Source organism: Polyergus mexicanus, unplaced genomic scaffold (assembly GCF_030449975.1).
Source record: "Polyergus mexicanus isolate NDT 795.1 unplaced genomic scaffold, iyPolMexi1.0 SCAF_7, whole genome shotgun sequence".
NCBI classification, from domain to species: domain Eukaryota; kingdom Metazoa; phylum Arthropoda; class Insecta; order Hymenoptera; family Formicidae; genus Polyergus; species Polyergus mexicanus.
This window is the reverse complement of record NW_027223327.1, coordinates 9,784,865-9,808,804: the sequence shown is the minus strand read 5'-3', so window position 1 is coordinate 9,808,804 and position 23,940 is coordinate 9,784,865. Positions and strand designations below refer to the sequence as shown.

The following is a 23,940-nucleotide window of genomic DNA, read 5'->3' as shown; positions in this document are numbered from 1 at the left end:
ATATGTAGATATTGCGGATATTTGTACACAATTCGTTCAGGTTACAAATGTTACTGCGTTAAATAAAGTGAAAATGAGATAAAAATGGAAAATTAACGAGTTGCGCGCGAACTGGGTACAAAGATTGTGATTTTTGAAAAATTAATACAATTTGATGGAAATTTTGTATAATTTTGAGGTATGTATATATTTATATATATTATAAATATGGGGTGTACTATCTCGGTATGCAAAAAAGCATAAAACATACTTTGGTAGAGTATTATATGGCATACACATAGTCTTTGAATTTGTGACTTGTTTCAGCAAGTAGGTGAAATAATAGTGATTGTAGCTAGGCATTAAAACGTACTCTTGCATTAATGTTCTCCATCGTCCTTTCACTATCTACAGATATGCGTATGTAGGTATTATTAAAAGACATATTTGTATATGCGTGTGTATGTGTGTTCTGTGTCTTCCTTATTGGGATATGGAAAGATTTTCTTTTTTTTTCCTTTTTCTTTTTCTTTTTTTTTTTGCTTAAACTAAAATCTGAGATTTTAGTTGGGAACTTCTATCGCATCTTGTATAATATAAATATGCCGGAAACATCGCATCGAATTATTCTTCGATTGAACGGAAAACATAAGTAATGTGGAACAAAATTAATATTTGGAGATATCATGTAATATTTAAGACATTACGTGAATTTATATCTCATAAAAAACATGCCATTCATTGCGATTTAATCGTAAGATGTGGATGTTTGAGAAACTATCGAAAATACTAGTGAAATATCCTTAAGAAGATATTGTGATGCTTTATTGTTAATATCGATATGAATCTTCGTGTATGAGAATAACTGAATAGAGAGGATACAAAGGCTGTGCAAAAGCTATATTCGAAATATAATACCTACACAAGAATATTAGGTTTTTTATGGATAAAAGTTCTATCATCCCCCTCCCGCCTTTCTCCTTCTGCAAGCAGTATATATATATATATATTAATCACACTATAAAATTGTGTTATTGAGTAATACAAGTGAAAATAAACATCAAACAAGCATGCAAAGTTATTTAATTCTTTCAAGTAGCATCATAATATGTAATTAAAAATTTGAAGAGTTTTGTCAGAGAGATTTATTATTTTTATTAAATTTTCAGCATTTTTATTATTGCTCTAAGTTTATTAATAAGAGAGTTTTTGAATTGTATTTATTGATCATATGTAATATATAATATCCCTTTTCTAGGTGACATATATATTGCAATTTGAAAAAAATAAATTAATATTTTAAAAATATTAAAAATAAATACTTCTTAAATCTTATGTAAAATTACGCAAATTTTGCTATAAATTTTAACAGATGGCTACAGCGATTATATATATATATATATATATATATATATATATATATGATATATAATTCAATTTTGAAAGATCTTAGAATATACAAGTTTACGTATTTGTTTCTCGCTAATCTGTGATCTGTAGTGATGATAAAAAAATATGAAAAAGTTTTTCATGGCCTCGAAAAAGCATATACTTTTAAAGTAAGGTTCAATTAAATTTAATGATGAAAATTGCGCGCGTATTCTTGTGCGCGAACATATTTCAACATTGAGATGGGAAAGTTAAATCTGTAAAATTAATTAGCCGATATGACGAGCATCGTATGGAGCGCTGTGATTGGTTGAAGCGGCAGCCATATTTACCTCATCGAATGAAACTAGAGGGCGTTCGAGGCGTAATCTACATATGAACATGCGTGTCTAAACATTCGTGCATTAATGGTTCGGAACTGCGGCGCGCGACGCTTCGACACTTCGACGCTTGTAAGTATGTATCGAGAAATACATAATAGCTTGTGTAATATTAAATTAAAAGAAAAAAATATGATTTTAGATTGTTTCTTTAATCAATAGTCAGGAAGCATGTCCATTTGTTTCGATTTTAACGCACATTTTAATGATTAAGATTCAATTGAAAGGCTCGCTCTTTTGCGACGCGTGATCGTTGACTACGCATGCGCGGGAGATTTATAGAATCTTCTAACCGACATTTTGCTGATCGAAGTATTTTATCGCGCACGAAGATTCTCCGAGGATTCTGATGTCTTTCCGGTCGCTTACCTTAGGTAAGTCAATTAATATATGTATGAAATATATATTGAAATGTTGACAAAACAGTATTATACGGCGGTATCGCGTGAAGCCTAGAGGGATACTAAACATTTTTTATTTTTTGTTAAATTAATGAAACTGCTATACGCGCTATACAAACCGATATATTCGAAAAGTAACCAAAGATCTTGTGCAAGATGTAATGTATATAGTTCGATATTATCTAAAAATTGTTTACCTTATCACATTTCGATAATATCGTACGAAATATTAAAAGCAAGAATGCTGAGAACGGGAACAAAAGAATTTTTAACGCAGAAAACGTATTCGAATTTAATGTGAAAAATATTTCGCTTTGCTACATCCACGAAAATATCCATTTTACTTTTGTACATACCAAGAACTTAGATCTATTCGGGCAATAGCAATATAAATGAAATAATTTAAAAAATACAAGAATAATAATATATAATGAAAGAGTAATAAATAATAAATCAAAAAAATTAAAATTTGATATACCGGGTGTCCGGTAATTTTTGACATACCCGAAGTGTGAAGATAGATTGGGTCAAACTGAAAAAAAAAATCCTGTATCGTTTTTTTTTATAATGCTTAATAAAGGAGTTATTATTGAGTAAAGTCTGGCCAATCAGCGCTGATCTTTAGCTGGGCGCTATATATATATATATATATATATATATATATATATATATATATGCTATTTAGAGAGAAATAGAGCATCTTTTCTATAAAATATCAAAGTAATCCAAATACGGAGAAAAAATTTTAAGTTGATATTAATATTAATATTTTATAATTGTAAATATTTTAGACACATGCATATGCGTGGGATTATTGGAGCAAAATGTCGTCGAAGCGTCTGAAGGAAAAACGTCTAACTGGAAAAGTGGCATACGGTGAAGTCTACTATATCGAACAATCTTCGAGTGAAGCGTTACTTGACGTGGGCCGGGAAACCCTTGTGGAAACTCGATCCTGCGGCATGGCAACCCCGGCGGAAGGGAGCAGGCAAGTGAGTGTGCACATTGGAGTTTTCGATAACTACTATCAATCAACGCGAGATATTCGCGCGATAATACGGGGCGGCGAGACGATAGGTGCGTGTTGGTGCTTGCTCGTCAGTCGGGCAAGACGGTTCGCGTGATCGAGATGCCAGTTTATCCCCAGCAATCTCGATATGAATCGTGGTCTCTCGCTGTCGAATATTCGTGGAATCAATGACGCTTTTTTTATAATTACGCGAACTTAATTATATCTTTTCGACTCTCGAAGTATTTAATCGCGCAATTTGCTTTCTCTCCCCAAATATAATTTGACGAAACTCGAAACGTAATGCGCGAAATAATATATTTTTAGTACCTGTGTACTGTCTGAATGCAAATATATATCAAAGATCTTTGTCGGCTGATTTAGGTGTGGCAAAGTTTTGTGACAGCTTATTCCTAAAGATTCTTTGCATCGTACGTACATTTGCTGATAAAATTCTTGAAGTGCTTGCAGATGCTGCATGATATCCGTTTTAAAGTACTAAACGCGATATGAAGTACTAAATAGAAAACTACGTTATGTTTTTCGTTAGCATTAACTGTAACGCAATTATAATTATCTATAATCTCTTTTCTGATTTTTTTGTTTCTCAAAATAATACATAATAAAATACATTGGTGCTACATAAATTTTATTTTAAAAATCTGCAAAAAAAAGTAAACCAGAAATAATTGACAAGTATTAATTCAATGAAATTGTATTCTAATTTATAAAACTGACAATCAAAGATTTTTATTTCATTTAAATTTAATTTAAAATTTTATATTTTATTTTAAAGTTAATTTTCTTTTAAAGATGAAGAAGTAGTTATATATGTGTATAAACAGAATAAATTCTTTCAATTCTTTTAAGTTTATTACTGAACGTATTAATATTAGATAATTACATGTAATCCGTATTGTTCGTACTTTCATTATAATAAAGATTATTGTATAAGATACGGTAACACGCATACACATGGATAATTCGTATAATTCATTAGAGAATAATTTATTTGAGAAAGCGACAAACGAATATAACGGCTCTCTGCTAAAGGAAGCTAGTGAAATAACTGCTGATATAGTCCGACACATTGTGAAAATTAGTGAGAATGCATTACAAAAGGGAATTGCAGAAACTGCAATACGGCTACGAATGAGCTTATGAATCAGCTTATGATTTTCTACGTATATAGCGCGTGGAGCTTTTCACAATGAGAAAAATATTTATCCAGTGATTGTGACAGAGAGAGAGAGAGAGAAGGGAGAGAGAAAAAAAGAGAAAGAAAGAGTGTTGTTGTACGTGACGTCAAGCAATGATATTTCGCGATTTTTAATTCGAATTAGCGAAAAGCCCGATTTAAGTCGCATCGTTTTCCCGTTCGTATCCATGGGGTCCCGTAGGATCGTCGTGCTGGCGATCTTATGGTTAGTGCACCAAGTAGGGGGCAAAGTGACGTGTCGCGAAGTGCAATTGCATCGCGACTGTGAGACATTATGCAGTACGAGTCGCGATGGAGGTGTTTCTTGCGAGCTAAGGGTTGCTGTTCTCTTACCAGCCGACTCAAGTTTCGATATTTCCTTACCTAAGATTCTTCCCGTTCTTGGTAAGATTATTCAGACGAACACTGAGATCAGTTAATTGCGCGAAGTTGAATAAAATCAAGTTTCGCGTATAAATTTAATTTTATTTGATATTAAACTTTACAATACAAGTATAATCGAATTTTTAGGTTACATTTATTTTGTCCATTATATATAAAATGATTAATGATTAAATTTATGTTACAAATAATACAAGAACTAGAATTTTCATTATTATTATTTTTTAAACGATAAACAAAATTGTAATAGTCGCATTATTAAAAAAATTATATGTAAGAAGAGTGGTTTTCTTTTTAAATTTAATAGAATACACTTTAAAAAAATTTTTTTACAGATTTAGCGGTGTACGAAGCGAGATCACGAAATTTGCTACCTTATTGGTTGAAACTGAAATTTCTACCGCAGGATGACCATTGCGACGCAATGTATGCACAAATCGGCGCAATTGATAGTTTTTCGCATTGTGTACACTTATTTCTTGGGCCAGCGTGTGATTATTGCGTCGGTATGTTGCTTTAACTCTTTCGTTGAATTTTAATTTTGTCCCCTTCTAAAATATAATTGTTCTATAAGAATAATAATGAGCAGAGAGCTCGTCATCTGAAAACAGACGACTCTAAAACCATCCTGATATCCCGCTTACGCTGTAATCCACACATAAATCATTTCTATCAAAACTGTGAAAGCTCTTGTATTTTATTATATAGTATTTTTGCTCTGATATTAAAATTTCCATAATTTTTCGCATAAAAGCTGCTGCGTCAAAATTATTTAATTACCATATTATAATAATAAATAGAACATCTAGTTTTCTCTTTTCATATATTTTTTTATTATTTTTTAATTTTCTTGCTATTTATTAGACTACTTATATATTTGTGTATAACATTCAACAAATGGCATATTTCCTCTGGATTATATTTCTTTTCTCTTATTTTTTGTCCTCAATACTGTATGTTAATCGAGGGTTTCTTTTTTTTACGTAGCGGTTGTTGGTAGAGTCGTGAAATTCTTTGGGGCGCCGTTAATTACCACGGGAGGCTTTACTTTCGATTTTACCGAGAAAAAGGTCGAATGTAAAGATGAATACTTTATGACCACAAGAATTGGAAATTTGGCCTTCAGGGATATTGCCAAATTTTTTGTAGCTATAATGGATCGGTATGTATGATTCGAATTTTAAATAAAAATCTATCAGTTATATTGTATATAATATTCTTATCAAAACTCTCTTATTATTTCTCTTTTCTATGATTTAGGTACAACTGGCGTAAAGTGCATCTCGTTTATGCGACGAACGGGCAGAGTCAAATTGCTGGTAGGCATACGTGTCAACTTATGATGAAGTCAGTGGTAGAATTTATCAAGAAAGAGCACAATATCATTTATGGTACTTTCGATGTCGAAGCTACGACCCCTAACGATTACCCAGAAGCCTTGAGAGATCATGTTGGCAATTCGTATGGTGGTGAGTGATTTTTGTTTATTGACTACATTATAAAAGTCATAAACTCCTTGAAAGTAGAGCAAAATAATTATTTATCAAATAATGATGCATTTAAAAGAGGCTTCATAATGAATACACATATATATGTATACGCTTCACTTATATTAAATAAAGTTTAAATATACTTATATATATATACATACATACACAAATATTTCTAATATATATAATAAAAGATGTATAAAATCTACATAGAGACATATTTTTTTATAATGATTAAAACGTAGACAATGAGCATATAACTCCAAGTGCTATAAACAAATATATTTAAATATAACTCGTTTTTTGTTTCAAAATAAGAAACCAGCAATAGAGAAAAAGGTACCCTATTAATATCTTTACATTTGCCTATCAATTCTTTACGGGAAAATATATAGTTGCAGTCGTATAAAGAATAATATACAGATATTATTTGATAAACAAACAATTCACGATTATAAAGTTATAATTGATCTGCAAGTCATATTTACCATACTTTAATCTGATATTCCTAAAATTAGTACTTATCTTATCGGCACTTTATATTGACAAAAAGTAATGATTTTTATGTTGAAATATTTTGAAACGCATTTATTTTCAAAACATTTATATGTATATTCATATATATATTTTCTTATATATGTTTATAGCTTTTCATATATATATTTTTCGAGTTTTTTTAGAGTTACATTATTCTCATTATGTAGTGTATATTGTCATATTTTATATATAATAATTGATAATTAACATTAATAATTTAATGATAAAGATGTTCTATTTCTGTATTTTCGAATCATCGCATAACGTTAATGGCAGTATTTCTATAAGCACTCACTATAAATTTGACAAGAATCAATATATTCCGAGTGACGTGAAGGAAAGATGATACATCCCGTACATTAATCATCTCGAGAGGTTTTACCACAGTTATAATTTTCTCCATTTTCTCGTTTTGGCGTAATCGTCCTTCTTTTAATGCTAAATATATAAATGTTGATATAAATCTTGATGCCAAATGTTGATATAAATCTTATGAGGCTATATAGGTATATTTCGCAAGAATAAAATTAATTGTTTTTTTTATAATACCATTAAGGTTTGAAATAACGTTATCATATTTTATAAAGAATTTGTTGATGTTAAAATATTAAGTAAAAAGATTCATTTGGTAAAAGCGCGGAAAATATAATCTATTAATAAACGATTTCTGGGGACTATTGTGCTCGTTTGTAATATTTTCAGCGAATGCGAAAGTATTTGCGTAATTTTTTGTTTAACTCTCTTTAATCATTAGATGATCAGTGCCTTATCATATCATTTATCGTTATCGCGTAACTTATCGTTCTTGGACATTTCTATTATTGATATCTTCTCACACGATTCGATACGTCACTATATCTATATTTAAACATTTTCTTAATGAACTTAAAAGATTACCGGTATCTAGTTAAAGCTGTTAAAGTATTACAAGGATTTTTATCCGGGATTATTTTTTCATTCGAAGATAACATCTGTCATATATGGTATACATCTATCATATGTACATGTGAATGTACTGCGAATAATGTATATAATGAATGATATATAAAAATTAATTTGTTAAATGTTACAAGATAATTTTCAAGAAATAATTATATTCGTACTGTTTTGCTGGATAACTTTTATTAAAATATTTCATTAAATAAATTTATATTTGATATAAATTTGGCATATATCGATGAATATTAATCAATATTTCGAGTGCCGAAATATTTTATCGACTGTTGAATGTATCGTCTCTCTCTCTTACACAAAATTCACGAGAGGAATCTTACGCCGGTAAAAATTGTCGGTAATAATTAATGCGTTTGCCAAAAAAAAAAAATAAAATAAAATTTTCTAAAATTTATATTTTTCAAATATGTAATAGAAAAACATTAAATGTTATTATTAAATTTTACGTGCATTTGTGCAGATATATATATTTATATCTTACATCTATATGTCTAAAATAATTTCTAAGATTTACTTTACAATAATTTATGTTCATGCAACTTTGTTTTGCAAAGAAAACAGTTCCAGTCTTTCCATTATTTTTATGAGCAATAGCAGTTAATTAAGATTAAAATTTTATAATTTCTGATTTTTCCATCGTGCTTTATATTACATAAAGTAGAGAAAGTTTTGACCCGCGTAAGTTGTGCGAGAGACAAAAGAGATTAAATGCTTTTGTACACAGTTTGAAAATTGGAGAACTTTGTAATGTGTAAAGTGGATTTGTCACTCGCATTCCTACGTCACATTCACGCAAAACGAGTAGATATTTGTGAATGTTGTTGATAAATTATGTATAAAACGCTTATTTGCATGTGCTCTTAATATCGAACTATCGTTCGATATATATGCAAATAAACGTTTATGACAGTTTTTCGCATGCTGCATAATATTGCATTTCTACGGTATATGTAGTAAAGTTGAATGTCATAAGAGCATTAAGCTCGGGAGAGCAAGTACCATCGAAACATTTTTGACATCTTTGATGATAAGGACATTAGCGAACGCTTTTAAGTTTTTCCGACTTGTCGGAAGAAATGGCACACAGTCTTAAGAAAAATCTTTAACGACTATTAAATGCGACGTAATCCTCATATATGTCCCGATTTGATCAAATATGGAATGTCGTAGATTTTTTTATATTTCCGTTTGACTTTTTCGATTAATTTAAGATCCATTATTTTTCAGCAAAAATTTGTTTGAATGATTTGTTTTATAGGTATTTCTCTTTTGTCGCACATATATGGGTATATTTTTAAATATTTTTAAAATCAGTTGTCTCTCAATTGAAAGCAAAATGCACACAATTACAAAATATTGTACTTTTATTTTGCAATTTTTTTTTTTTTTTTTTTAAATAAAAATGCTATACTAATATTTTTTTTACATTGCTGTATTCGCGATCTGTTTGTTTTACTCACATCCAAATATATTTTAATATTGCTTATAACAGATATGTTTCTACGATAAAGTCTCTCTTTCTCTTAATCCAGGTAGAAGCTATTTTGAACGATAAAAGGACTAGACAACTCTTGCGTAAATCAACAGTTCTTTCACTTCGAAAATCAGAGAGTTGACCTTAATGTGTGATGGATACAAGAACACGCGACATTTGAAATATATGATTACGAAAGTAGAGTTTAGAATTCAATCGGGAATAAGTTCAGGCCTGAAAATATTTACATAAATTTTTAACGAGTAACGATGAAATTAAACACAAAATTATCATTATATATATTTTGAAGTGTTATATCATTATATTTTGAGTCATTATATTTTTTATAAATGACAATGACTTTATTATACATAAGTCTAATATCAGTATAAAAATTTTTACTTATATATTTAGAATACCGTTACATTTTGCAAAAAATATATTTGTCGGAAATTGATGGATAATAAATTTATTTGGGAAGGAGTTATACACGCGAGAGATTAATGATTGCAATATCCGATTTATCCATATTTTCCATCGTATATTGTCACGTATGTGATTTCAGATATTGTATAAAACCTATTTTTCTATCAATATTTACAGACATGCATGTAAAGCGAGTGATGCGTTATCGATAAAAGCATGCGATACGGGGGAACATCCTATTATTATTTTTGCTGAGATATTAGCGCTCTCTTTTTCTCACCTCTTAATACGAGATTTAGATGTACGCAAGATAATATTTACTTGATCACCTCTGGTGATCACAATGTTATCTCAATCTATAAAATTTTATTATAATTTAAATATTTTAGAGACATTGCATAATTTTTATAGGAAGAGACAAAATATTACAAAATATTACAGAATACTGTTTTTTTTTCTTTCTACCCTAGATTTTAGATTTGCTGAAAAATATTGTAGGATTCAGATTCTCACGAGTTTATGTGTAGGAAAAATTGATTTTTCTTTACTTTCTTTAACAAGGTGTTGAGCTTGTTTATTCATCGCAACTTTTTCACTTTCAGCTTTGTATTTCTTGGCACGAGGAAATTCTGAATTCTGTAATTTCTCATTAAGAGTTATAGTTAGTTAAAAATCAACTAAATTGCGTTTCAGCCCATAAATTTCACATAAAGTTTATACAAAACTTTTGCTATAAAAAATATAATACCCTAAAGATTGTGTTTTCCTTAGATAATCCTTGATGAATTTAGGGGTATATAATCGCGGGCGCGTATACTTTTCGTAAGAAAATAATGCATAGAAGATAATATCGGCTATTATTTCTGATTTTCGAAGACTTAAATAGTTGGTCTATGCCTCGCGGCAATTCGGTGCGGAATGAAAGGTGTGGTGTACATGGGACATGGGGGTATGTACCGAGGATCTCGACGCATGCGTTCCACTTCCTCGTTGTCTACCTTCGTGGAAGCGCACAACGACATCCACCTACACGATCTCGGAGTGATGTATCTCGTGCTCGCCTAGAGCAAGCTGGCTGCGCGCGATGTGAGGGTGCGATAAAGAGAGACCAGTGGCAAAGATAGATAGACAGATAGATCGAGAGATGGATAAGGACAGAGCAGGGAGGAGAGGGCGGCGGGATCAAAGGGAGAAAAAGAGAGAGAGAGAGAGAGGGAGAGGGAGAGAGGATCGGGAGGCAGGAAGAGAGAAAGGGAGAGAAAATGAGAACGGAGAGGAGGAGCGATCGTCGACTTCGGTGGGCGATCCAGAGCACGGTGCTTTCCTTCGGCTCGCTCTCAGTTTCAATCGCGCGCTCCGAGCTTGCTCCGAGAGAGCGCGAACCGAGCACCGGGGATCGAGATAACGATCGATCGAGTAAAAGAGCAGATACCATAGATCGCGTTAGTTCTATGGACCATACGGAACGATGAGTTACTTCGAGAGATGAGAATAAAGAGATCGGGGATTACGATCGGCCCGATCGCGCACCGATCGATCTCGATCGCGAAGCTATCGCCGGTCCATCCCCGGGATCGGCTGTCTTCGAGAGGTATCAACGCGTGTAACACATGCCTCGCGACGCAATTAAATAAAAATTCCGCGAGGTGATCCGATTGATTCTGTTTGCAAATGTAGTCGGATATACTAGTGAGAAAGTTGCTTCTTGTCAGTGAGCAAGCTGCTGGAGAATATCATACACAGATACTTGATCTTTGCACCGAATCGATATAAGGATATACCGATATACCTACAATTGTGGGAGGATATGATACGGTACGCGCGTGTTTTTCGCCGTTAAAGAAAACATCAGTTTGATCGTAATAATGTAATGTTTGATAATAATAATGTATAAGATTTTCTTCTCTAGCTACGGTAAAGGGATTAAAACATCTCGAACTCGAAATTGCTTGTCCGTTCTCTATCGGCTCTCTCGATCGGAAAGCACGTGACATGTCTCTGCTGAATGTTATAGATGCTTTTCCATCTATATCGAAAAGAATCCGAATCCTTGATCTTTGAGCCACCTGATCAGACTACTCGAGTTTCGCTTGTCGAATCTCGCGAAGAGCAAAGGAAAATTGATCTTAATTGTAATAACATCTTGAATTCTTCGTCACAAAATAATATTTCGATTTTATTTTTCTTTTTTTATATAAAAAATATGTATCTCGCATATCATCGCAAAGAATTTGATCTCTTCCCGACATATACAATAATTATAGATTTGAATTATGATGAGTTATAATTGAAAAATTTAAAATTAAAGTTGATTGATTTACGATTTATAAAGTTTAACTCAAAATTTATGCAAAATATATTATGAATTATAGTATCATTCTAAATTTAATCCTTTTTAATTATATGAAATATTCAAAGCGTGAGCTCTTACATAAATGTTACAGTAAACATTAATGCTAAAAACATGGTTACAATTATCAAAAATTATATATTCAAAGTTTTTTATTATGTTTCTTACTAATGATTAACGCATTAGCTACGTGTCATATTCTTTTAGGATTGTACGATACTTGAGTATTCGAATCGTCGCACAAATTATTCTGTTTTTTCCTCTTACCGAAATTAATCTGGAGAACGAATGACAGATCAGCGCGCGATGTAAGTCGTAAAAAATTGTGTTAGTGTTCCTTTCACGCAAGTTGACGTGAGAACAGCTGCTATGGTAATAAATTCTCAGAGATCTTTTGCTTTTTGCTTTTTTATGGCTCATATTGGAAGTAAATATATTCGTATACACACACGTGGTAGCTTTTACTTTGCTTCGAAATATCCTTTTTTTTCGTGATAAAGAGCGCGAACCGATCTCCATTGATAGGCCGAGCCGTTATTCGTTATGCGAATTTTATATGATCCCACCTTGCCGCTTATAAAGGTTTTAAGATAGTTTAGTTTCATCCTGCGAAGGGATCAATTCGTGACTATCATACGTAAAACAGAGTTGAGTAACACAAAGCTGACGTTGAACGCTGCACTTCCAGTATGTTTAATTATAAAAGTAAACGTATCAATAAATAATCGATAAAAAATATCGTAAATATAATTTATTTTATCTTATCTATCAGCTACTGAAAGCGTAAATTTTAAATTTTGTTAACTTTATATAAAAAAGCATACTTGAAAAAGCGTATTTGAAATTAGCAATAAAAACAGAAGATTAACGAAAGTCAATGATCGTTGAATGATTATTAATTCTAACAAGTCATTGATCTAAGTTATAACTATATATGTACATATAATAATCAGAAATGATATAAATAATTGTTATTATATGAATGAAAGGAATTAAATCATTGAGTTTATTTAAAAAAAAAAATTTTTTTTAACCGCCTTTATCTTGAACGCAAAATATCTTTCTTTCAATCGCAATAATCATTGCACGCTTATTAGGTGATACTGACAAGACGTTTCCTGTTAAGCGAATATTATATAATTTCACGATATAGGCACTGTAAATGTTAACTTGTAGGGCAGTTAACCTTACGGAAGTTCATACGCGCTTTCCGCAACTTAAACACGATTATGTAATTCGAGCTCTCTGTAATCGAAGCTCTCAGTTTGATGCACGCTGCGCTTTGAGCGCAGTTTACCGAGTGTTGAGTACATTCGGATATACACACTCGAAATCTGATTGTCAGTGCGATCGAATTAATCAAATGAGCAACATTGCCTCATTTCATAAGCCTTGAGAAAAAGTGATTAAATTTTTCGCGAGACGCTGTATTTTCCTCCATCCTGACAACCTTGCACTAGATTCCAAACAAGGCTTATTTGCGCTTCAATACGAAATCTTTTGCGAGAAAGATTCTGTTGTACGTGTCAACGAGTCTTATGCATCTCGGAGTTTTATATGCGAGCGCGCGCGTAGTGCGTAAGATTGACCGTAAAATTGAGATACGTGCAATTCGATGTAACGCGATTTTAATTTCGATTCACATGGATCTTGTAAAGCGATATGAAGGAAACATCTTCTTTGATCATATACAAATAGAAAGATGCAAAATATCTGTAATGAAAAGTGACGCTTTTTGCATCGCGCAAGCAGGTACTCTTCATATTTTTCGTTTTTTGCATTTATTTCAAGGAGATTACCGGAGAAAACGATAATAATGGCAAGATGTCAAAGTTACAACGACACCCATCTCATTATTCCATCTTGTCGCGAGATCATTCGAACCGTATAGTTACCCGAGAAACCCTATATTGCATTCGCATTGCGTGTTATATGTCAAATACGGACACGTGTAAAGGTTGGGACGCGATCTCTCGTTCGAGAAGTACGTGTGTCGAATGAAAATGCATATGCATACATACACTCATAAGCGGGGTATGAAAATGATATTGTGGCAAGCTATTATAAACTTTGTGCGCTTGACAGATTCAGAAAATGGATGACATATAGATAGAAATTGCTGCAATCAGGCTGGAAACGAAATGAGCAAATTCTTACTAGTCTTTTTGCACTATTATCCGCATTCTTAGAGGCAAAAACAAAGAGTCTATAGAAAATGTATTTTTCCCTTAAAAAGATTACAAAAATATATTTTAATTAACGCAGCTTTTATTGACATCCATTGATAAATATGCACAGAGCATATATTTGCTTTTTAAGAAAGTCTTGAGGGAATCATATTCACGTATATGTATATCCCTTAAGAACCCCTATTTCACTTGATTTAGCGTCTAGGAAAAAGCGCTTTTAGCTTCTTATATTTGCAAAATTTATATGCATTTTCACATTTTAAATAATGTAATATATTAAAGTTAAAAATTCTTGGAATCTTTGCTTAGATTCTTCGTATTTGCACATTCTTTATTCGCGTATCTCACTTCGGTATATGCAGTCATTTTTTTTATTTATCAAAGAAAAATTATTATTGCGAAAAATAAGAAAATAACAGATATAAAGGAAAAAAAAAAAAAAACATTCTCAATGCTTTCTTTTTAAAATATATAATTTTTATTTTAATATAAATTAAGTACGAAAAAATATATGCAAAAGCTATATATCTTTTATTTCCTTATATATATATTTTTATGCTAATTTAATCTTTTTTTTTGCAATTTTCATATTCATGAAAATTTTGCAGCAAGTGAACCTTTGTGAACGTAGAATTTTTACCGTATACCTATACGCTAATTTCTCATACATATACATTATAGTTTCTATTAAAATATGTATTAAATTGTTTTATGTTATGTGCATAATAATTGTAAGAACAAAATATGAAATATGTTTGTGTATGATTGAAAATTTGGCGCGTCGATTATTTTCGGAAAACTGAATGAAAATTTAAAACGATATATATTTTCCAAACTTTTCTCTTCAAGCTATCAGCGTCGGAAATACGCATTTGCAAATTTTTCTCGAGTTCGCTTCGTGACATTAGATATTTGCTTTGGGACATCGTACATAGCGACTTGTCTGCCGAGTGCGCGTTGAAAGATGACAGAACATTTGCGAGTAGAGAAGTTGTTGAGATATAGGCGCGACAGATACGAGCTATGAAGTTGAAGAATATGAAATAGAGTCAGCCTCGTGTGTAGAATTTTTTATGACACCATAAATTTGAGCACCAAGCTTTTTCGAGCGATTATTCGATAGCGTATTTTATTTATGACAGCGCAGCGGTCTTCACTAAAAGCTGTCTACAGCTTTCGAATATATCTCGCAATTATATGTCCCGTCGGAATGCACAATTAAATTGCATTAAATTGCATGAGGCATGCGTCACTATTACTATGACTAGATATGGGGTTATATCGCGAATGATATTGATTATACATATTTGTATAGGTACCATACTTAAGAAAATAATGACATTACTTAGCGATACAAAATGAGATTTGGTCTGAACGACTTAATTAAAAATACGCATTTGGCGATTAAAAAGAGAGTTATTAAAATAAAATATAAAAAGGTTAACTTTTTTATTTGATATATACATCATTCAAGTAGTATGATACTTCGATACTGAATTGCTTTAGATTCGTAAGCGAGTTTCTATTGAAGTCCGAGCCCGTCAATATAGACAGGGGATAATTGGCGATGAAGACAGTCCTATAAAATAAAATCGATGACGGTAAGCATTTCCGGAGCTCTATGCAGGTGCCGTGTATACATCGCATTGGTGTATCCGTTGCTTATTTTATGTCGACGATGCACATTCCGGATGAATACCTGCGCGTAAAGTACGCCATTCAAACACTATTCAGAGCTTTTGACGATTCGCACATTTGATATTCACACGATATACGCGAATAAAGTTCAGGCCAGCAGATGCATAAAGCGAAGCATTGCTCACAAGCGTCATAATGGCAATCTTTACGCGGCGCGATCGCACTCGAGGTTTTGCGAATTAATATCCCATTGGCATCGAACGCGCAATTCGTTTCAATTGCATATCGTTTCGCAAGCCGTTTGATGGATCATGTGTTTTTACGGGCAGTAGCGTTTTAATTAAATTTATTAATATGAAAAACACCGAAGCGAACATTTTTTTCTCTCGTGATTGCGTTGTTACGATTTCTCGATAATTGTAATATTTACTTTGATTGTCTCTCTCGTATTCTCATTTCGAGGGAAGAACGCAAGTACCGGCGACGAGTCTTTACTAAGACCCGTCAACCGTGATTTAATCAAACGACGCATTGCCTGGCAGCTGCTAATTAACTTGCCCGTTTGCGATTTCCGATGATCATTAATCCGTCCTTTCTCTCGCTTGAACTTTGACGAGCAACAACCAAGTTCGGCAGTTTGCGTCGAGAATACAAGAGTGCCACTCCACGATAATCGCAAATGGTGTCGTATGATAAATACGATTATTCTTGAAGCATAAATCTGCTTTATTTGCAAATATTCAGAATATAAAATCGAGTCTATTGATAGAGTAATCGTGGTGTAATAGTGCGGATAATTGTGATCTGCATTATCGGATGTAATTACCGTGAGGATTCTTTTTATCTTTATATACGCGTATACATGTGCCATTACATACGCATAATACATTCTATTTATATCGTGACAAATGCTTTTTCGTCACGAGCACATTGAATGATTTTAATGCACTCAATCGAAATTTTGCGCGCAGAAGGATATATAAATTATATACAAAACTGTTTATATCAATCACATTGCTCGTTCGGTGCACATTAATTAACTAGCAAATGTAGAAAATTATTAACAAGATAGATATATATTTGTAATAATATTTATTATAATCGATATGCGTAATCGTTTACCGTATCAAACGCATGATTTATATACGTATCGTTATAACGAATTTTTACTCGTTAATGAATTTCTTGAAAGTTCTTAATTAGATTGTAAATTTATCGAATCTGCAGATTATAATTGTTTCAAAAGACTATTTGCATTTTCTCGCTATTAAGAATTTTAGATTATTAGTACGTTAAAACTTAAAATTGAAATTTTTGTTCTTTTCAAGAATAAGGAGAGAGTACTTTTCGAATGCTCTATTTCTGCCGTCTTTTTCTTCTGCCCGCGGTATTGGCCCTTGTTTTCAAAGAAGCTTATCTCTTGTCTCGCGGATTTAATTCGTTCCTTTTTCTCGTCGTTGACATATCTGGTTTATATTTCGAGTTAAAAAGTTTCCATATTTTTTATTCAAAATTGCTCATAGCGAAAAATACCCGTCGAAGGTTAATTATAAGTCTCTTCCTCTCGCTATAGAAGTTCTTTACCAGAACGGTAATATTTTATAAATCGATAAAATCTCAAAGAACAGAAGAGAGTTTGATCTCCGATTTGATGCAGCATCATCCTTTATAAACTTTATGAATATTCAGTTAAATATCGAGAACAAACACACACGGTTATTCTGCCTTTCTTTGACGATTTTTTAGTAGAGACTTTAATTGTTCGGGGTACAAAATATTTCTATCTATCTTTCATTTCTTCGTCAGATTTATTTATCTCAGCGCATAATTTCTTTATTTTCAAATTATTTTCTCTTATACACAGAAAGATATTAAGAAAAACTTTTTAGTTTAGAAAGGAAAGTATATGAAATAAAATGAATACTAGAGCTACTATATTTTATATGTCTCATGTTTCTTTCAAGAATTTTCTTTCTGTGAAATATGCAAATAATAATGTTTTGCATTGTTTCAAAATCTTTCTTCGACGATGGAAAGTTATTCAATTTATTTATTTTGTAACGCGCTCCCCTTACGAGAATGGATGCTATCTTTACAATAAACTTTGAATAAAGTCGATTCGATGCCTGTTTCGACGAAGTAATCCGGATCGAATCCGGGTTTTTGTCTATCTGTGATTAATTTTCATTTACGGGCGAGCATCTAACTCCCATAATGAAACCATTATCGATCGTATTAGAAACTTCGAGAGCGCCGTTTCCGCGTCTTATCCTTAATCGCCGAGCGAATATGGATCTTACGAAAGTCCATCGCTCTACGTCGTCTCTGAAGTCGATCGATGCCCGTTTCGTATAATCCGTGAATGCAAATGTTTGCTATTACGAATCTCTATTGAAAACGTAACGATTATTCAACAACGAAACATTACTACTTTTAATATAGACTGTAACATGTTACTATGTTGTCAGTATCGCAGAATCGGATACACGAGCATAACGACAACAAATTTTATATAAGAAAATTTTTTCTACATATCGTTGGTGCATAATCAGTTAATTCGTGTTATCCAAAATCTCTTCCGAGTATATTTCTAGCGAATATTCACTTATTTTTTTATCAGGCAAAATCTATGCATAAAATATAAGTGCGAGATTGATCTAATACCGCGTGACTGGAATAAAATATTAATAGACAGATGAAAATCCTACTGGATTATGTAGAATGTAAATTTGTTCCCCTGGCGCCTTCTCGTGTGTTATGTGACTAAAATAGTAATATAATCCTGATATTTATTTCGCATTCATGAGTTTCATGCGTATATGCAGCGCGAATAAAGGTATTATTGCAAAAACGTATGCGTAAATTGCATTAAAATATCGGTTGTAGGCGGAAATAAAGTTATCAATCCTTAATTAACTATCGCAACAGAGAATGATATAATTCGCGTCAATAAATGTGTTACACAATGTGTTACAATATCTATCAACGTTATCTGCCGATAAGCAATTTCAATTTTTTTAAACACAGTTTATAGAAACTACGTAGTATTATATATATACATATCTATAACGTTATAAAATTATCAAAAGATAAAAGAATCACAATCTGAAAGCGAGTCTTTCGCATGTTATTTATTACACTTTATAAAACATCCGCATTCAAGCTAGATTACATTTTGCCATAGCAGCTGCGAGTTCAAAGTTACACGACGATCATGTCCATCGTGACGAATGAGAGAAATTGACGTGCACGGTCGCGTACGTCCCGTTCATCCAAACTGTCTGCCTCGTGTAATAATATTCTTCCATCCCTAATTCAAGAAGGTGCGTTCCATTCCGCAGTTCCGCCTTCGCGGACGCGCTAAGTGAACCCGGCGCGGCAACCAAGAGAGAAGCCCTCAGAGACGCTTTATCTATCCTCATTACTTTTCCGCGGAGTGAAAGGTCTGTCGTCGGCTTTCAGGTCGCGTGTCTTACTATTTCGCTCGATGTAAGAAAAGCTACCTGGAAACATGCGATGTCCGATTGAATTGCCACTTTACAATTTCATGAGAAACAGCACAATCAACTTCGTGCCAAAGGCATGTTAATCAGCTGTTTGTATTGTGTCAAGTCTTTTATTGCAGCCTGAAGTCATTATGAATGACGCTATATGAATATAACGAGTTTTATTCAATTATGAATGCCTTCTATAATTTAACACGCTTTTATGTAGAAATTCTGGAAAATTCAATTAATCTTTGTAGAAGAATGTAGCTTTTAGAAGATTCTATACTCTAAGTTGATGGCTTTAAAAAAATATTTTTATCCGGAAAATTGATGAAAATATATACTTTTCCTTTGTTCTAGCCATTATTCGATATAATTAACATTAAAAAATATTTATAACTTTTTCTCTCGAAAGAATCAAATTTCAAATCGGTAATATTAAAAAATGAATATTTATGGAAGAAGACTATGAAAAGTGCATTAGAGCTAGGATCATTAAAACATGACTTTACTCTTATCTTTATTAGTAATGCAGGCACGAACTCACTTACTCTGTAACGCTAGGGACACGTTAGGAACGTACGTGGCAACGATTTGTCGTGTTATCAGAGGGCCATTTCTGTCGCACACTTTCTGAGGCGTATTCTCTAGCTAGAATAATACTGTTAAATATGCGAAGTAAATTTTTTTGCATATTACGTACAGTATTCTCTAGATGGAAAACGAACGATCTTTTCATTTAATTTTGCTGTTAAAAAAATTGATGATATCTTACGATATTTTGCAAATTAGAATCTTGATTCAAGTCACGGCATATAATGCGGCTACGATTATGTATGTGGCGATGAAACTAATCAGGACAAATCTCTCACTTCTTAATTTTAGACTTGTCCCTCAGCCGAGCTTCTAAAGAACACGTGTATTTCGTAATTAATAAAGTTATGATAGTCGGGATTACTAACGATTATCGTTACATCGAAGTTAAATTAGAACATACCGGAGCATGTAATGGACCCCTTTGACGAAGGATGATATCTAGCACTTCGGGAGAGAGGTGAAATTACCTACGTTAATTTTCATATAAAGTCATTAATGCAGAGGCGCGTTTTGCGTTACGTACATTATTGCGAGTGACCGCAAACGAAGATGGACATGGATATAACACGTCTGTCACGATCGGAGGAACAACGATCTGTGTACTATTTCTTCGGGAAAAATATTTTTCTCTATGCAGAAACATTCGAAAGAATATGAATCTCGATATTAAACAAGATATTAAACAAGCAAGATATTGAACATCTTACAATATTTTTATAATCTTGTCGCTCGTTATCGCGTGTCGGACGTTAACCAAGATGCAAATTGTGTGAGTTAAAATGTGACGAGCCATGTTGAAAGCATATTCCCGTAAAACGTATATCGCGGTTAGAGAGAATGCTCAAAGTGAAAGGGATTCGAAATGAAATCGAAGTGCAAAGAACAGCTAATCGTAGCCGCGGATGACTCGTTTCCTCTCGCGGCGTCGACCGCGATCCGGCAAACGCGTCGTTATGTGCAATAATTAGAGATAAAAATAATAATTTGGACGAGAGATAGAAAGGAAAAAGGCATAACGCGATGGCATCGCGGACGAGAAAACGTTGGTGCGCGAGTGGTGTCTTGGTGCGATTAACGCTGATCTTATCAAGTCTGTGCATCGGTCGTTGCGCGGACTTTGGCGCGACGACGATGACATCGATAACGTCAACGACAATGACAACGATGACAACGATGACGATGCCGACGACGACGACGCCGATACTAACCGTTAGTACGAGGAAGTGCGTCGACGGTGTACGGACGCCTCAGTCCGAGGGCGAGGTCAAGTTGGCGGTGATCGCGCCGGGCGATCCTCACCATGAGCAGAGCTTGCCGAGGGTATTGCCGGCGGTACTGCTAGCGGTGAGATATGTCAGTTCACCCAAGGGACCCCTACCCGGATGGAGCATCAAGGTGGATCATCGAGACTCGCACTGCTCCAGCACTTATGGGCCCCTCGCCGCATTCGAGTTTTACATCAACCAGACAGCAGGTCGCAACGCACGATGCGTTTTTCAAGTTACTCTCTCTCACTCTCTCTCTCTTTCTCTTATTCCCTTTGTCTTTGTTTCTTTTTTCGCTCTCACTTCTTTTTATCTATCCATTTCAACATAATCGAGAGACGCAGCGTATACTCTATTGCGACGTGCTATACTGGGATACAAAGTTTTTTATACGCGAGCGTAAAGTTTATGCGCTAAGTACTAAGCTACATTTTGCCGCAATTTTTTAAAAGAGTTTATCATTAAATTATAGTTGACCTATGATATAATATTTCAAAAAGGTAATTTGCGTATTAAAATATTTGTAGAGATAAATAATACAAGTAGTATTTTAAATATTGGATTCTCGATTACGTTCAAGAAGTACTTAGCATCGAATTTATTAATTTTTAGATATCGAGTTTCTTTTTTCTTCTTTAATTCTCTAACTAACTATTTCCAGCTTATATATTGTAATAACGTATGTTATATACCGAACATAAAAATTTAAAGCATTTGCGCTTTTATTAATACGAATTTATTGAAAGCTATGGCAATCAATATTTTATGAATCATAAATATTGTATTAATGTATTTGTAAATTGTAATTTGTAATTGTAAATAGTGTATTTGAGAGAACTCTAAATTTAAAAATTAAAATATGTAGATTAAAAGATTTGAGAATTAATGGAATGACTCTTGCGCTGACAAACAAGTATAGCACATGACGTAAATAAGGTATATGATATATCGCGTGCAAAGTCGGGAGGCCCATACATCGAGAAAAGTGATCCGCAAAGTTGTTTGCGTCCGTTGCACGTTTAACTTGTCGCAGAACACGCGGGCAACCAGTCGCTAAATGCGTTTGCCCAGGTCACTGCATAATGATATATAAGGCGATTTTATATTGTTTATTGCGAGAACGTCAAATTTGTAAAATGTAAAATATATGGTAAAGTTTACGACGCGTATCGCTTTCTGTTCAGATTTCCAATAAAGTCCTGTCGCTTCTTGACAGTTAGCCGGCTGTTTATTTCGAGAGTTTGCTTCGCATTCAATACTCGATTATCGATATAAAGAGCGACAAAGTACGAGAGGAAGAAACGGGAGAAGGCGAAAGGCACCCTCCGATTTGTAATACGGTTTAATTTTCAACGGAGAAGTCGATAAATCGCTTGCCGAGGTTTGCGTCTCTACTTGTGTTTCAACGGTCATTTTTTCTTTTATTCAATTTTGGAAAGCGGATTCTAACGGTGTATAAAGATATAATTAATCTACCTATGACTGCACTGAGATCCGGATTTGTATAACAAACGGATTTCTTCTTTATTACGCTTAAGTGGATTTCCATTTTACGGAAACGAATGTAGCGAGATGAAGCAAAATAAATATATGTAATATGGATAGCGTAATGCGCAATTTTAATGCGAAAATTGGATGTGGGAAATGTATATCTATCATTGATACTTGTTTATACAATAGTAAAAAGAGCTTTGAAAATATTATCATTATCATGCATATATTGATGCACACATCGCTATATCCGTTTTTATGAATTCTGAAACATTTTTGAACATTTCAGATATTCTGTTATGAATATCATATCGATGTTATGAATATTATACTGAAAAAAGATTACGAAAAAATTACCCCTTTCCCTTCCCCTCTGGGGTAGTAGAAAAATAAATCTATTCTAAATATATGGTTTACATCGAATATATATGAAACATGCACAGAATTAGAAAAAAAATGTTTTGAAAATATATGAAAATTGTAAAATTTTTCTCCTTTATTCATTTTTTTTACCAATTTTTATAATAGATATTTTCCTGTAAAAAATTAATTGAAAACAAATTATATATATATATATATTTACACATATTATTGTAAAACATTTGATTGAATTTACTGATGTAAATCTGATTGTTTGAAAATCGAATGCGCGAACAATTAATTAGATGGTACGATCTTACGGACGATCACGTCGTGGCATCGACCCCGCGATACGTTGTCGCCGCGAGATTCCGAGGATCGTGCCTTAAAGCTCGCATCATTGCACCAATTAATCAGCGACGATGTTTCTCTAAAGACTCGTACGCCGCATGTTTTTAATTGGGCCCCATCGTCTATCGTCGTTAAAGCCGCGCGGCGGTTATCTTAGCAGAAACGCGCCTATTTTTATGAGGAGCTGACGTCAGCCCCGCTACTGCCGTGACAATTTGCAGCTGCAAACCGTCGAAGCTGACACGACGAGAACGAACGAACAAACGGACGACGACAACGACGATGATGACAAGCTGTCGGTCAGTCAACCAAAGCCGACTCGCCGCGTCTTTTTTCGTCGAGCCTAACGCTTCGCATTTGTACGCATCCCAGACTCTGTTAAATACCGTTTTAATTCGGCTTAATTAATCCCGTCGGTGGCTCGCTCTTCTCTTCGGATTAATTGACCTCGCGACCCTTCTAGTAAGCGAATCATTTACTTTCTCAGGAGTGCGTGCCATCGTTCATGAAAAATGTCACGTCTCTGCAGGACAAGTTTGCGCGTTGAGGGAGAATGTCAGGGTGACAATAAT

The 23,940-nt window shown here is 33.4% G+C and overlaps 1 protein-coding gene across 5 annotated transcripts in view; it reads left to right on the top strand.

Annotated features, from left to right (window-relative positions):
• Positions 1-1,962: 1,962 nt before the first annotated feature.
• LOC138935215 (atrial natriuretic peptide receptor 1) overlaps positions 1,963-23,940 on the top strand; it is an 85,995-nt gene continuing 64,017 nt past the window's right edge. The window contains exons 1-5 of one of the 5 annotated variants that reach the window (XM_070299668.1): positions 1,963-2,122; positions 2,941-3,141; positions 5,094-5,264; positions 5,746-5,920; positions 6,019-6,227. In XM_070299668.1, the coding sequence (XP_070155769.1) occupies positions 5,183-5,264; positions 5,746-5,920; positions 6,019-6,227 (466 nt within the window). In that variant the 5' untranslated portion in view covers positions 1,963-2,122; positions 2,941-3,141; positions 5,094-5,182. Of the gene's footprint in view, positions 2,123-2,940; positions 3,142-4,079; positions 4,762-5,093; positions 5,265-5,745; positions 5,921-6,018; positions 6,228-11,462; positions 11,499-20,266; positions 21,376-23,940 lie in introns of those variants that run through there. The other 4 variants (XM_070299667.1, XM_070299665.1, XM_070299664.1 and 1 more) reach the window with 4 other exon arrangements.